Source organism: Herpailurus yagouaroundi, unplaced genomic scaffold, assembly GCF_014898765.1.
Source record: "Herpailurus yagouaroundi ecotype Mexico unplaced genomic scaffold, PumYag 180, whole genome shotgun sequence".
In the NCBI taxonomy this organism is placed as follows: Eukaryota; Metazoa; Chordata; class Mammalia; order Carnivora; family Felidae; genus Herpailurus; species Herpailurus yagouaroundi.
The window spans coordinates 11,986,092-12,001,031 of record NW_024412411.1 but is presented as its reverse complement, the minus strand read 5'-3'; the positions used below and the strand labels follow the sequence as shown (position 1 = coordinate 12,001,031).

The window sequence follows — 14,940 nt, the reverse complement described above, 5'->3', positions numbered from 1 at the left end:
ATTCCCACCAACAGTGCAAGAGGGTTCCCGTTTCTCCACATCCTCTCCAGCATCTGTAGTCTCCTGATTTGTTCATTTTGGCCACTCTGACTGGCGTGAGGTGATACCTGAGTGTGGTTTTGATTTGTATTTCCCTGATAAGGAGCGACGCTGAACATCTTTTCATGTGCCTGTTGGCCATCCGGATGTCTTCTTTAGAGAAGTGTCTATTCATGTTTTCTGCCCATTTCTTCACTGGGTTATTTGCTTTTCGGGTGTGGAGTTTGGTGAGCTCTTTATAGATTTTGGAGACTAGCCCTTTGTCCGATATGTCATTTGCAAATATCTTTTCCCATTCCGTTGGTTGCCTTTTCGTTTTGTTGGTTGTTTCCTTTGCTGTGCAGAAGCTTTTTATCTTCATAAGGTCCCAGTAATTCACTTTTGCTTTTAATTCCCTTGCCTTTGGGGATGTGTCGAGTAAGAGATTGCTACAGCTGAGGTCAGAGAGGTCTTTTCCTGCTTTCTCCTCTAGGGTTTTGATGGTTTCCTTTCTCACATTCAGGTCCTTGATCCATTTTGAGTTTATTTTTGTGAATGGTGTGAGAAAGTGGTCTAGTTTCATTCTTCTGCATGTTGCTGTCCAGTTCTCCCAGCACCATTTGTTAAAGAGACTGTCTTTTTTCCATTGGATGTTCTTTCCTGCTTTGTCAAAGATGAGTTGGCCATACGTTTGTGGGTCTAGTTCTGGGGTTTCTATTCTATTCCATTGGTCTATGTGTCTGTTTTTGTGCCACAGAGCATTTGCATTTTTATCAGATTCCCAGGTGATGCTGATGCTGACTTGTAGGGACCTCACATGGAGGAGCGCTATACTTACTGAATGGAGGCAAGTGGAATCACTTGTCTATCTTCCCTCCATTGTCTGTTTCTCTTGCTCTCTTTTATTTTTAGGCTGAGTGGGTATAGTTGAATTAGTTTATTTGTCTTTAATTTTCTTAATGTTTATTTATTTTTGAGAGGAGGAGGGGGAGAGAGAGGGAGACACAGAATCTGAAGCAGGCTCCAGGCTGTGCTGTCAGCATAGAACCCGATGCAGGGCTTGAACCCACAGGCTGTGAGCTCATGACCTGAGCCAAAGTCGGACACTTAACCGACTGAGCCATCCAGGCGCCCCTAGTTTAAATTAAATGTAGGGGTTGTGGCTCAGCCAACACGTTATCCCATTGCTTAACTTACTTCTTGGTCCAGAACGAGAACTTGGCCATTCAATAGATGCTGGTTGAATGAGTGATTGATTATATATGTTGAATTAACATATATAATGCTACTGGTTTTTAGCACATGGACATCATTATTATAAACCTGTTCTATACAAACTGTTTATTTTCCTGAGGGAGGCCATCTTTAGATTAGAATAGCTTATGTATTAGGACTATATATAGCAATGATCATGGACATCAGGAGGTATGCAATTTAGTGCAGTTTTGAGAAACTTGCCTTTTGGGACCTCTGGTATGAATGTGAAGTAGGTATGTGTGTGTAGATGGAGCTGGGTTATGGAGTCCCATCTGTTTTAGAATGGCCTACGGAAGTCTTGCAGAGCCTGGTTTAGGCTGGACAGGCTGGAGCAGCTCTGGATCACTGGGTCTGCCTCAGACCAGATGCAGCATTTTCACTTCTGTGTCTCCCAAGTACTAGAGAAATTCATCTCCGTGATCCTTTTTTTAAAAGTTAATTAATTAATTTATTTATTTAGAGAGAGAGAGAGAGAGTACATGTGCATGGAGGAGGGGCAGAGAGGGAGAGATTGAGAATCCCGAGCCAGCTCCACACTGTCAGCACAGAGCCCATAGGGCTCGAACTCATGAATCGTGAGATCATGACCTGAGCCCAAATCAAAAGTCGAATGCTTAACCCACTGAGCTACCCAGTTGCCTCTGGCCCTATGATCCTAAAGGCTCAGTGGGCCTCTGTACTGTGGGATAACACTGTAAATTCAGGTAGATTGCGCATGAATCTTGCCATGTTGTAGGATTTGATAATTATATTTTAAATGGTGAGTTTATTAAGTGAAAGGTTAAAAAATCCCCAAAATTTAAAGTTCATTTAAAAAAAACCTGTTTTTAAAAAGTTTTATTTATTTTTGAGAGAGAGAGAGAGAGAGAGAGAGAGAGAGAGAGAGAGACAGAGAGAGACAGAGTGCAAGCAGGGGAGGGGCAGAGAGAGAGGGAGACACAGAATCTGAAGCAGGCTCCAGGCTCTGAGCTGTCAGCACAGAGCCTGATGCGGGGCTCGAAGCCACAAATTGTGAGATCATGACCTGAGCTGAAGTTAGGAGCTCAACCGACTGAGCCACTCAGGCACCCCCTAAAGTTCATTTTTTTTAATGTTTATTTATGTTTGAGAGAAAGAGAGAGTGCACATGGGGGAAGATTAGAGAGAGAGAGATACACAGAACCTGAAGCAGGCTCCAGGCTGTGCTGTCAGCACAGAGCCCAATGCAGGGCTTGAATTCATGAACCGTGAGATCATGACCTAAGCTGACTGAGCCACCCAGGCGCCCCTAAAGTTCATTTTAAGCTTGAAATTATTATGTGATTTTTATCATTTTTGACACGTTTTATACACGTTTTAAAGTCTCAGTGTGTATTTTGTCTCTTTCAGTATAGATTAAAATTTCTTCCTTTAAATTCATCTTACTTTTTTGCGTTGAAATATTTTCAAGTAAATTGCAGACAGCATGACATTCTAGCTCTAAATCCTTCAATATACAGGTGTAAAAAGTAAAAACATTTACTTATGCAGCCACAATATGATCACTCCTAACAAAATTAACAAGTTATTAGATTCTTCTAATACCTAGTCCATATTCACATTAACCTAATTGTCCTAATTATCATTTGTATCATTTGTTCAAACTAGGATACAATCTGGAATCATGCATTGCATCTGGTTATTTTGTTCCTTAAATTTTGTTTAATCTAATTTATTTATCATGACATTGCCTTACCATTGTCTTATCGCACATTTGGATTTGTCCAACTGCTTATTCAGAGTGCCTTTCGCTTGTTGTTCTACACTGTGTATTTCCTGGAAACAGGAAATTAGATCCATAAGAAATTAGATCTAAAGGGTGGAAAAAGATACAAGTTGAACATTTTGGGCATGATTTTATCATAGGTGAAGTTTGCTTTGTGTTGTACCACGTGAGGAGGTGCATAATCTATGCCTGCCCCACTGTTAGTGATGCTAATTTTCATCACTAGATTGAGGTGATGGCAGCCTGATTCTTCCATTGTAAAGTTCCATTTTGCCTTGGTGACAAGAGAGCACTCTCCATGATATTACTCTGGCACTAAGATGAATCTTCATTTCCCTGTCATTTATTCTCCTAATGTTTTTAACACCATGTGGTAATTCTTGCCTGAATCAGTAACTTCATAAGGGTTTGCAAAACTGTCATTTTTCTAATTCTGTCATTCCTTCTGCATTAGCTGACATTTAATTAAACAGAGGTCTTTTTCATTAACTGGGACTATTTGGTACCTTGAAACACAATTCTATTGGAAACTCAGGTTAAATATTGAGTTCTTTTTTGTATTCCCAATTTCTAAATTAGGAGTTGGTTTAATAAATACCTTAAATGGTGGCATATGACCATATATATTTGTTTCCTTTTTGATATCCATCTGAACTAGTAGATTTTTGTGAATTGAATGCTTCAATCAGCTACAATCATTATTCTTTATATGTTCAACTTGTTTTATGTTCAGTTTGTTAAAACAAGACAATAATATAGTCCCTTGTAGTTGGTTCCTATATCTGTTAGACATCGCTGCATTAATTTTTGAGCACTTCCTTGCTTCCATGCACAGCAAGATGTATAGGTTTATCATTTAGCTTCCTTGTCCCAAAATGTTAGTCAGTCACTTCACTGACAAGCCCTAGTTCCTTTTAGTGTGGAATGGTATTAAACACCAAAATCCTAGTTCTTGGAATGTCAATTGTTACTGGGGTGACAGTGTTTATAGACCTTTTCAGTGGTCTGTTTATTCCATGAATTTTGATATTGAAAGTTTGGATAATGAAAATTCAAAACATAAGGGATATCTGTATTTTAAAAATTTAATGAATTCATATCCTATTTCCACTTCAGTTTTACCATACTGTGTTTTTAAGTAACTCCTTGATTTTATAATTGTTATCTTTTATCTTTTCGGTTATCTTATCACTGAGAATCTTGAGTACCAATAACATTGTTTTATTGTTGTTGTTGTGTTTAGGTAGGCTCCACACCCAGCGTGGGTCTTGAACTCACAACCCTGGGATTAACAGTCACATGCTGTCTACCAGCAGAGCCAGCCACCCCTAACATTGTTTTATTTTACAATATAAAGAAAGTAACTTCAAAATAACAGTGCCAATATTACTACTGCAATTAAAATCAATTAAAAAAATTTTTTAACATTTATTTATTTTTGAGAGAAACAATGCACGAACAGGGGAGGGGCAGAGAGAGAGGGAGACACAGAATCTGAAGCAGGCTGCAGGCTCCAGGCTCCGAGCTGTTTGCACAGAGCCTGACACAGGGCTTGAACTCATGTACTGCGAGATCATGACATGAGCCAAAGTCAGATGTTTAACCTACTAAGCTACCCAGGTGCTCTTGTAATTAAAATCAAATGAAGTTTAAAAAGTTTTGTGAATATTTTTGTAGCTTAGTTCGGTTTTAATGAAAGAATAAGTTTAATTACTTTTTTATTGATCTCATTTACTTTCCTCTGAAATTTGTCTGCTTTGTTTTTGTCATAGGTTGATCATTTTGGATTTACTACAGATAAAACTTTTAAACAGCGGTACTTACTAGCTGATGAACACTGGAATAAAGATGATGGATCAATACTTTTCTACACTGGTAATGAAGGAGACATTGTCTGGTTTTGCAATAATACGGTATGTGCAAATTTGTGAAATTCCTATGCTCACTTTGCCTTTTATTATGACAAACTAGAAGAAAATGTTTTGCGGTATATATGAACAAATATTACTGTACTTAATCAAGAAGCTCTTTAGAGTTTAAAGAATTACTCATGAAAAGAGTGAAAGACTATTTTTGGACAATTGAATCTTAGATTTTTTTTTTTAATCCCAATTTATTTCTAGAGTGAATAAGGATATGAGGGACATGGGAAGAGGAATATTATTGCATATAGATTTTTTTGGTTTTTGTTTGTTTTGATTATGGTCTCCAGGATATAAACATGAGGGCATGAGTTTTTGTTTTTTTGTTTAGTATTGTATTTTCAGTCTAAGAACTGTGCTAGACATACAGTACGTGCTCAATAAATATTTGTTAAATGAATGAATAAAATCTAAACAATGCCAGTGCAAATAAGAAAAACAAAATGCGAGTTTGATTGTCAAATAGAAATGGACAGAGGTAAAGTTGTAGCTATATTTTAGTTTAGCTTTCCTGTTCTACTATTTTTCTTATATTTGTGAGTAAAAAAATAGTATAGATGTTAGCTTGCTTTCCTGACCATACATTCTATTGTCTTTTATAATAACACTTAAATCCATTAACAAAATTTACTTTAGAAGGACACTTGAAAGGAAGATATTTTCCTTTTTTTATGTTCTAGTGCTGTGACTAGAAAATGTCAATTTTCTACCAAAAAGCTAGTCTGTGAATTACCTTAAACTGAAGACTGAGTCACATTTTCTCCATTGCCAATGTCCGCCACGGTGCCTGGTATTCAAGAGGTCTTAGTAAATGTTTGTTGAACTAAACTGAATTGAAAGCAAAGATATCGACCCAATTATAATGTTATTGCATTTCTCATTTTTCAATATTTCCTTAAGACTGTTGAGTCTAAATATGTTAGTTGAAATCAAATAATTCAGATCCTAGGATGTCTATTTCTCTTACATCAGTGACAAGTGAAATCAGGATTTATTTTCCATCAGATTCCTGCTTAGTTATTCTGTGAAACAACTGAGGCTGCTTTGTCTTTTTCTCTTTCTCATGGGGCACGGCCCCATTTATGCCACGGCCATGGGGCAGCTTCTCGTGTCCATTTATTTTTCCCAGATCTTTTTCCTCTTTCTTATAGACAGGCAGATGTTCTTGCCTCCACTGCTCTGACAGGCAGCATAATTTAAGGCTTACCTTAGAAGTGACAGAAAGGAAGAGCTACACAGTGTAGGAACAGTTCCAGGGAAGTGACTAGATGTAGATCCTTAGAAGGGTCCTGGCCCTTTCCCAGCCCTAGACACCTCTCTTTATACTAAAATGTCCTGGTTGCACTATCACATAATCTGGATGTTCATTTATTAAGAGACTGTAGCAGAATGGTCAAGAGTGACAGACTGGTTAGGATTGAATTCTGGTTTTGCCATTATGCTGTGTGACTTTGGGCAGTCTCTTCTTCTGTGCCTTGGTTTTTTTACCTGTTAAATGGGTGTAGTGATAATAATCTAGTTCATAACAGTTGCTGTGAGGACTAAATAAGAGTTAGGAATTTAGGACAGTGCTGGCACAGAGTGTTATTAAATTGTTAATATATTACATGGACCTCTTCTGAAAAATAAAAACACCCTGAGATAGATGCAGGCAAAAATTACTGACTACAATCAATGTTCAATTAAATTGCTTCCTTTGAAAGCCTGAGTTCAGCTCCCCAGAGGCCTGGCTATTTTGATAGATGATCCTTACCCTTAAGAAGCTCACAGTCTGGGGGCACCTGGGTGACTCTGGGTTGAGCTCTTGGTTTCAGCTCAGGTCATGATATCATGGTTTGTGAGTTCAAACCTTGTGTCAAGCCCCTAGTCGGGCTCCAGGCTGGTGTCTCAGAGCCTGCTTGGGATTCTCTCTCTCCCTCTCTCTTTACTCCTCCCCTGCTCGTGCTTTCTCTCTCTCAAAATAAATAAATAAACTTAAAAAAAAAGAAGTTCATAGTCTGGTAGGGTAAGACACATATAAACAAATATTTCAGCATAGTAATAGAGATCTATACCTAGCACGGTGGTGTTGAGAGGCAGACTGATCAGCAATGCCAAAATGGGGCAGGCAGAGGAGGGCATGCTTGAGCTGGTTGTTACAGGATCTGCAGATAAATGGCAGGAAATGGGCAAGGAGTTAAGAGAGAAAGTGAAGGTTATTGAAACCATCACAGATAACAGGTTAAATTCTCCATCGTCACGTGCATGTAGCTCTTTAAATCGTTCATTTATTGATCAAGATGAATAAAAACTTTAAGAGGTTCTTAGCCCTTGTTAGGAAGCAGCAGTTCATTAAAAAACAGCACTGTGCCCTAGGAATGACACATAGTTTTTAATCTGTGCTAAATTTAAATCTAATCGATTGATGTTGGCTGTCTAGAGTGCTTTGTTGAGAAGGATTCTGAGGGCACCACTTGAGGTAAGAGAAAAAATTCAGTGATTGATTAATGACCAGCATTAAGTATGGAAATAAGATCTGAAAGCATTTGATGATTGTACTGTGAAGCTAGCCTGTGCTTGAATCTTGGCTCTGCCGCTTTCTAGCTGTGTGACTGTTACAGGATATTTAAACTACTGTGTCTCAGTGCCCTTGTCTGTAAAATGGGGTTACTAAAAGTACCTATCTCTTAGATTGTTGTGATAATCAAATGAAGTAATATATATGGAGTATTTAGAGCAGCCCGACACATTGTAAGTACTCAATTATTATTAGCTATTGTTAGCTACTACTTATTTTTGAGAAAATAAGATTAATATAAAACCCAAGGGAGCCCAGTATGCTTATTTGTATTTCTTTTTTCTTTTATGTTGTAAATGTTTATGGGTAGGCAGCTAACTTAGATATCTACAGTTTTTCCTAGACTATTTTATACACAGTGCAATTTGAAGACTATTTTTGACAAAATATTGATTATGCAGCTCCAGTGTCAGAATAAGGAGAGTTGGAATGATAGGTGGTTGAGTGACTTGGGCTTATTTTTAATTATCTCACTGTACTATAGTATGAGATTAACATGCAACAACGAAACAACAGTTATTTATCTGTAGAACAAATATAAATTGTGCAACTTCTCAGAGCTCTTTTTGGTCTGGTTTAACATTCATCTCATATGACTTGGCAAAAGGTTCAATGACTGTTAAACATAAAAAATGATTTTTATCCTGTGAATTTGTAAATTCTCCCTAGGGGTTCATGTGGGATGTGGCTGAGGAACTGAAAGCTATGTTGGTATTTGCTGAACATCGATACTATGGAGAATCCCTACCTTTTGGTAACAATTCATTCAAGGTAAGTACAGGCATACCTTGTTTTATTGAACTTCACTTTACTGGACTTCATAGATCATGTGTTATTTGCAAATTGAAGGTTTGTAGCAACCCTGTGTTGGGCAAGTCTATCAGTGCCATTTTTCCAACAGCATTTGCTTACTTTGTTTCTCTGTGTTGCATTATGGTAATTATTGTAATATGTCAAACTTTTTCATTATTATTACATTTATTATAGTGATCTGCAATCAGTAATCTAGAAGATGCTCACATAAGATGGCAAACTTAATTGATAAATAATGTGTGTGTTGTGACTGTCCCACCAACTGGCCATTCCCCCATCTCTGTCTCTCTCCTCAGGCCTCCTTATTCCCTGAGACATAAAAATGTTGAAATGAGGCCAGCTGGCCTCTGAGTGTTCCAATGAAAAGAAGAGTTGTATGTCTCTCACTTTAAATAAAAAACTAGAAATGATTAAGTATAGTGAGCAAGGCATGTTGAAAGCTGAGAGAGGCTGGAAGCTAGGCCTCTTGTAACAAACATTTAACCAGGTTGTGAATGCAAAGGAAAAGTTCTTGAAGGAAATTAAAATGCTCTTCCAGTGAGCATACAAATGACAAGAAAGTGAAACAGTCTTACTGCTGGTAAGGAGAAAGTTTGAGAGGTCTGGGTAGAAGATCAAACCAGCCACAACATTCCCTCAAGCCAAAGCCTAATCCAGAGCAAGGCCCTAATTCTCTTCAATGTGATGAAGGCTGAGAGAGGTGAGGAAGCTGTAGAAGAAAAATCTGAAGCTAGCAGAGTTCATGAGGTTTAAGGAAAGAAGCTGTCTCCATAACATAAAAGTACGAGGTAAAGCAGCAAGTGCTGATGTAGAAGCTACAGTAAGTTATCCAGAAGATCTAGCTGAGATAAATCATGAAGGTGGCTACAGTAAACAACAGATTTTCAATATAGACAAAACAGCTTTTTATTGAAAGAATATGCCATTGAGGACTTTCATAAAGAGAAGTCAATGCCTGGCTTGAAGTCGTCAGGACAGCCTGACTCTATTGTTAGGAGCTAATGTAACTGGTAACTTTAAATTAAAGCCAATGCACATTTACCATCCTGAAAATCCTAGGGCCCTAAAAAATTATGCTAAATCTACTATGTGTGTGCTCTATAAATGAAAGAACAGAGCCTTGATGACTATACATCTGTTCACAACATGGTTCACTGAATACTTTACGACCACTGTTGAGACCTACTGCTCGGGAAGAAAAAAGTTCCTTTCAAAATATTATTGTTCATTGACGATGCATCTGGTCACCCAAGACCTCTGATGGAGATGTACGATGAGATGAATATTATTTTCATTTCTGCTAACACAACATCCATTCTGCAACTCATGGATCAAGGAGTCACTTTGATTTTCAAATCTTATTTAAGAAATACATTTGTGGGGCACCTGGGTGGCTTAGCTGGTTAGGCATCTGACTTTGGCTCAGGTCATGATCTCACAGTTCTTGGGTTTGAGCCCCACATCGGGCTCTCTGCTGTCAGCAGGGAGCCTGCTTTGGATCCTCTGGTGCCTCTCCTCTGCTCATTCTCTCTCTGAAAAAACAAACAAACAAACAAACAAAAAACATTTTGTAAGGTATAGCTGCCACAGAGAGTGATTCCTCTCTGATGCATCTTGGCAAAGTCAATTGAAAACCTTCTAAAGGATTCACCATTCTATATGCTATGAAGAATATTCAGGATTCATGGGAAGAGGTCAAAATATCAACATGAACAGGAGTTTGGAAGAAGCTGATTTCAACCCTGTGGATGACTGTGAGGGTTTCAAGAAAGACTTCAGTGGAGGAGGTAACTGCAGATGTCGTGGAAATAAGAGAATCAGAATTAGAAGTGGACCTTGAAGATGTGCTAAATTGCTGAAATCTTGTGATAAAACTTGAATGGATGAAGAGTTGTTTCTCATGGATGAGGAGTTATTTCTTATGGATGAGCAAAGAAATTGGTTTCTTGAGATGGAAACTGCTGCTGGTGAAAATACTGTGAATATTGCTGAAATGTCAACAATGAATGTAGAAAATTAAACAAACTTTAAAGCAGCTACAGGGTTTGAGAAGATTGACTCCAATTCTGAAAAAAATTCTGAGGGGAAAATTCTATTGAACAGCGTCACATGCTACAAAGAAATCATTCATGAAAGGAAGAGTCAATTGATATGGCAAATTTTATTGTTGTTTTGTTTTAAGACATTGCCAAAGCCAACTCATCCTTCAGCAATCACCACCCTGACTGGTCAACAGCCATCAACATTTAGGCAAGACCCTCCACTGGTAAAAAAGATGAAAGCTCAAAAAAACTCACTGAAAGCTCAGATGATGGTTAGCATTTTTTATCAATGAAGTATTTTTAAATTAAAGTGTATACATCTTTTGGGGCTCCTGGGTGGCTCAGTCGGTTGGGTGTCCTACTTTGGCTCAGGTCATGATCTCGTAGTCTGTGAGTTGGAGCCCTGCATTGGGCTCTGGGCTGACAGCTCAGAGCCTGGAGCCTGCTTCTGATTCTGTGTCTCCTTCTCTTTCTGCCCCTCTCCTGCTCATGCTCTGTCTCTCTGTGTCTCAAAAATAAATAAAAACATTAAAAAAAAATTTTTTTAAATAAAAAAAGTGTATACATCTTTTTGGAAATAATACTAATTCACACTTAATAGACTACAGTATGGTGTAAACATAACTTTTATATGCACTAGGAAGCCAAAATAGTCATTGGACTTGCTTTATTAAGATATTAACTTTATTGTAGTGGTCTGGAACCAGACCTGCAATATCTCTGAGGTATGCCTGTATAGTTTTTAATTTTAAGTTTAAAAGGTTTTTTTGAAGTTTAGAGTATTACATGTTCTAATTACATGTTCCACTTTAAGAAAGAAATGATAGCTTTAGCTTGAATAGCCTGAAATTTCAATAATTTGTATTTAATCTTTCCTTTTTTATATGCAGCCGAACAGATTGGGTGCTTTTTATTTATTTTTATTTTTATTTTTTTAACATGTTATTTATTTTTGAGAGACAGAGAGAGACAGAGCACGAGAGGGGGAGAAGCAGAGAAAGAGGGGAACACGGAATCTGAAGCAGGCTCCAGGCTCAGAGCAGTCCACACAGAGCCTGATGCAGGGCTCAAACTCATGAACCATGAGATCATGACCTGAGCTAAAGTCGGATGCTTAACCGACTGAGCCACCCAGGTGCCTCCAAGCCCTTTTGAAACTATAATATTATCATTTCTAATGTTGATCATTTTTTAACTCAGTGGGAAATCTTAAGATATGGCTGCAGAGAATGTGAGGGGAACTTCTCATTGTTTCAGAAATATCAGTAAATTATTCTACTTTATAAATTATACACTTAAAATATATATTATATTAATAATGTATTATATATTGGGTCTACCACAGGAAAAAGTATAATGAGCACTCAAATGTTTAAAAAGGTATTTTTCTTTTTTTTTTTTTTTAAAGGTATTTTTCAATAAAATAAGGACAAATTATCTCTGTCTCAGTGAGTCCAAATAGCCACTTGGATTCCCTTCTGACCTTTCCTAATCTCACAAGGAGTTTTGGCCTTGGCCACAGACTGTACACCCAATAAAAAGGATACTATTTCCTCAACTGAGTCAGTCATGTACTTTGTGATTCTGGGTATATGAATTTGCTATCTGTGCTATTATTTACATAATACTTGTCTTTGAACAACTAACTTTTCAAATTTTGCATTATCTTAACAAGGGTTTTATGTACTAGTTTTTTTTTTTCTAAATTACATTAAAACAAGTATTAAAATAAAAAAGATTACCTAAGATCATTATGCATACTACCAGTATGTATATACCATCTTTTTAGAAGAACTTGGGGCCAGTAATTTTCTAGGCTGCCTATTTTGAAAGGAGTTTATATATGTATATTTGTGTTTGTTTATTTTTGAGAGAGAGAGAGGGAGACACAGAATCCAAAGCAGGCTCCAGGCTCTGAGCTGTCAGCCCAGAGCCCAACGCGGGGCTCAAACCCACAAACCATGAGGTCATGACCTGAGCTAAAGTCAGATGCTTAACTAACTGAACCAGCCAGGCACCCCTGAAAAGAGTTTTAATTTTCATTCTCAGAGGTTTTATTAGCTCATATTATAAGTAAATAAAATAAATGAAAATTTCTTGTGTTGTGAATGAAGAACAGAACTATTTGCTGATATTTGTTGGGCTATGGGGGGAAACTCAATTCTTTATTATTCTGCATAATTATCTGATTAGGAGAGTTGATAGATCTTGAAACCATTGGAAGAAGTCAGCTTGTTGCAGATAGAAACATAATGTCACCTAGATCCCCATGGTTCATACTTTGTTAGCAAAATGGAACTAAGGGCTCTTTTTGATACGCTTCTTTCCCTTCATGTGCTCACAGAATTTGTCAGTAGCATGGGGGTTAATATTACAAATGTTATGCAAGGATTAGAAAAAAATGACACTCAACTATACATAGAAAATTGGAAGTAAAGACTAGTGATAGATAATGAAAGAAGAGGTAAGAGGTCAGAAAGTATGTATCTTGGGGTCCCTGGGTGGCTCAAGAGAGAGCAAGGTGGAAACTGCAGTGCTTATTGTGACTTAACATTGGAAGTTATACGTCACTTCTGACACATTAATTAGAACCAAGTCACTAAGCCCAGCCCAAGCTCAAAGAGAGAGGAATAAGACTTTTTCTTTCAAAGGAGAGATACTTTTTTTTTTTTTTTTTTTAATTTTCAAGTTAGTTAACACACAGTGTAGTCTTGGCTTCAGGAGTAGAATCCGGTGATTCATCTCTTACATATGACACCCAGTGGTCACCCTGAGAAGTGCCCTCCTTAATGCCCATCACCCATTTAACCCATCCGCCCTCACCCTCTCCAGCAACCCTCAGTTTGTTCTCTGTATTTAAAAGAGTTTCTTATGGTTTGCCTCCTTCTCTGTTTTTATCTTGTTTTTCCTTCTCTTCCCCTATGTTCACTTGTTGAGTTCCTCAAATTCCACCTATGAGTCCAATCATACACTTTACTAGCTCCCTTAGTTTAGCAGGACTCTGAGCTTTACCCCACTACGTTGCACTGAGGAAATTGTCTCTAGGCAGAGAGACAGTGATCATGGGGCTTACTTTATGAATATCCTTCTCTCAGGGATCAACGTCTTGTGTTGCCTGTTTTCTAATGCCTGGATGTAGTTGCTGTATTGCATTTTGTAACTCCAATTTTATAGTTGTTTACAACAGGGTAATTTCCAGTTGTTGGTATGCAGATATAATGATAATCTTTCTGATAAGGAAGGATGAGTTTGATTTTTATTGATGATTCTTCAGTTTTTCACAAGATTCAGTCTACCTTTGCCTGTATAGTAGCCATTTTATTTTTTAAATTTTTTTTAATGTTTATTTTTGAGACAGAGAGAGAGAGAGAGAGAGAGAGAGAGAGAGAGAGAGAATACAATCAGGGGAGGGGCAGAGAGAGAGAGGGAGACACAGAATCTAAAGCAGGCTCCAGGCCCTGAGCTGTCAGCCCAGAGCCTGAGGCTGGACTCGAACTCATGAACTACGAGATCATGACCTGAGCCGAAGTCGGATGCTTAACAGAGCCACCCAGGTGCCCCAGTAGCCATTTTAAATGTTAAAAATTTTAAAATAAAAATTGTAGGGGCACCTTGGGTGGCTCAATTGGCTAAGTATCTGACTTCAGCTCAGATCATGATCTCGCGGTTCATGAGTTCGAGCCTGGCCTCGGGCTCTGAGCTGACAGCTCAGAGCCTGGAGCCAGCTTGGGATTCTTTGTCTCCCTCTCTCTCTGCGCCTCCCCTGCTTGTGCTCTGTCTCTCTGTCTGTCTCTCTCAAAAACAAATAAAATTTTAAAAAAGTAATAAAAATTGTAATACAGCAGTTGTCTGTTAAGCTGAGAATTGTATTCCATCACATTTACTATTAAATATTACAGTTTGTTTCTATTGTTTCTACAACCTCAACAAAGTCTTTGGTAAATAGCATTTAATAGAAATTACATTTGAATGCAAAATACATTATGTTCTTCGCACAAACTTGAAATAATTTTTTAATGATTTATTTAAATCAGCATTGTTATTGCGTTGACTGGGCATTTTAACTCAATAGCCTAGAAATTCTATTTGGAGTAAAACTTATCTGACTGGCTTTTTCCCTGGATCTATGCTATGCCTAAGCTGCTATTATGTGCACATTTATACTTGTTCTTTGTTACTTTTCTTTAGGATTCCAGATACTTGAATTATCTGACATCAGAACAAGCTCTGGCAGATTTTGCAGTGTTAATCAAATACTTGAAAAGAACAATCCCAGGAGCTAAAAATCAACCTGTCATTGCCCTAGGGGGCTCTTATGGTGGCATGCTTGCAGCCTGGTTCAGGATGAAATACCCTCATATGGCGGTTGGGTAAATGCATTTATGTTGGACATGAGCACTTCTTTTTTTATTTTTATTTTTTTAATTTTTAAATTTACATCCAACTTAGTTAGCATGTAGTACAACAATGATTTCAGGAGTAGATTCCTTAATACCCCTTACGTATTTAGCCCATCCCTCTTCCCACAACCCTCCAGTAACCCTCTGTTTGTTCTCCACATTTAAGAGTCTCTTATGTTTTGTCCCC

General features: G+C 37.8%; 1 protein-coding gene across 4 annotated transcripts in view; it reads left to right on the top strand.

Annotated features, from left to right (window-relative positions):
- Positions 1–14,940, top strand: part of PRCP (prolylcarboxypeptidase) — a 78,648-nt gene that overhangs the window by 41,315 nt on the left and 22,393 nt on the right. For all 4 annotated transcript variants that reach the window (XM_040489490.1, XM_040489491.1, XM_040489489.1 and 1 more), the window contains 3 exons: positions 4,792–4,932; positions 8,168–8,269; positions 14,542–14,723. In XM_040489490.1, coding sequence (XP_040345424.1) covers positions 4,792–4,932; positions 8,168–8,269; positions 14,542–14,723 — 425 coding nt within the window. The remainder of the gene's footprint in view (positions 1–4,791; positions 4,933–8,167; positions 8,270–14,541; positions 14,724–14,940) is intronic.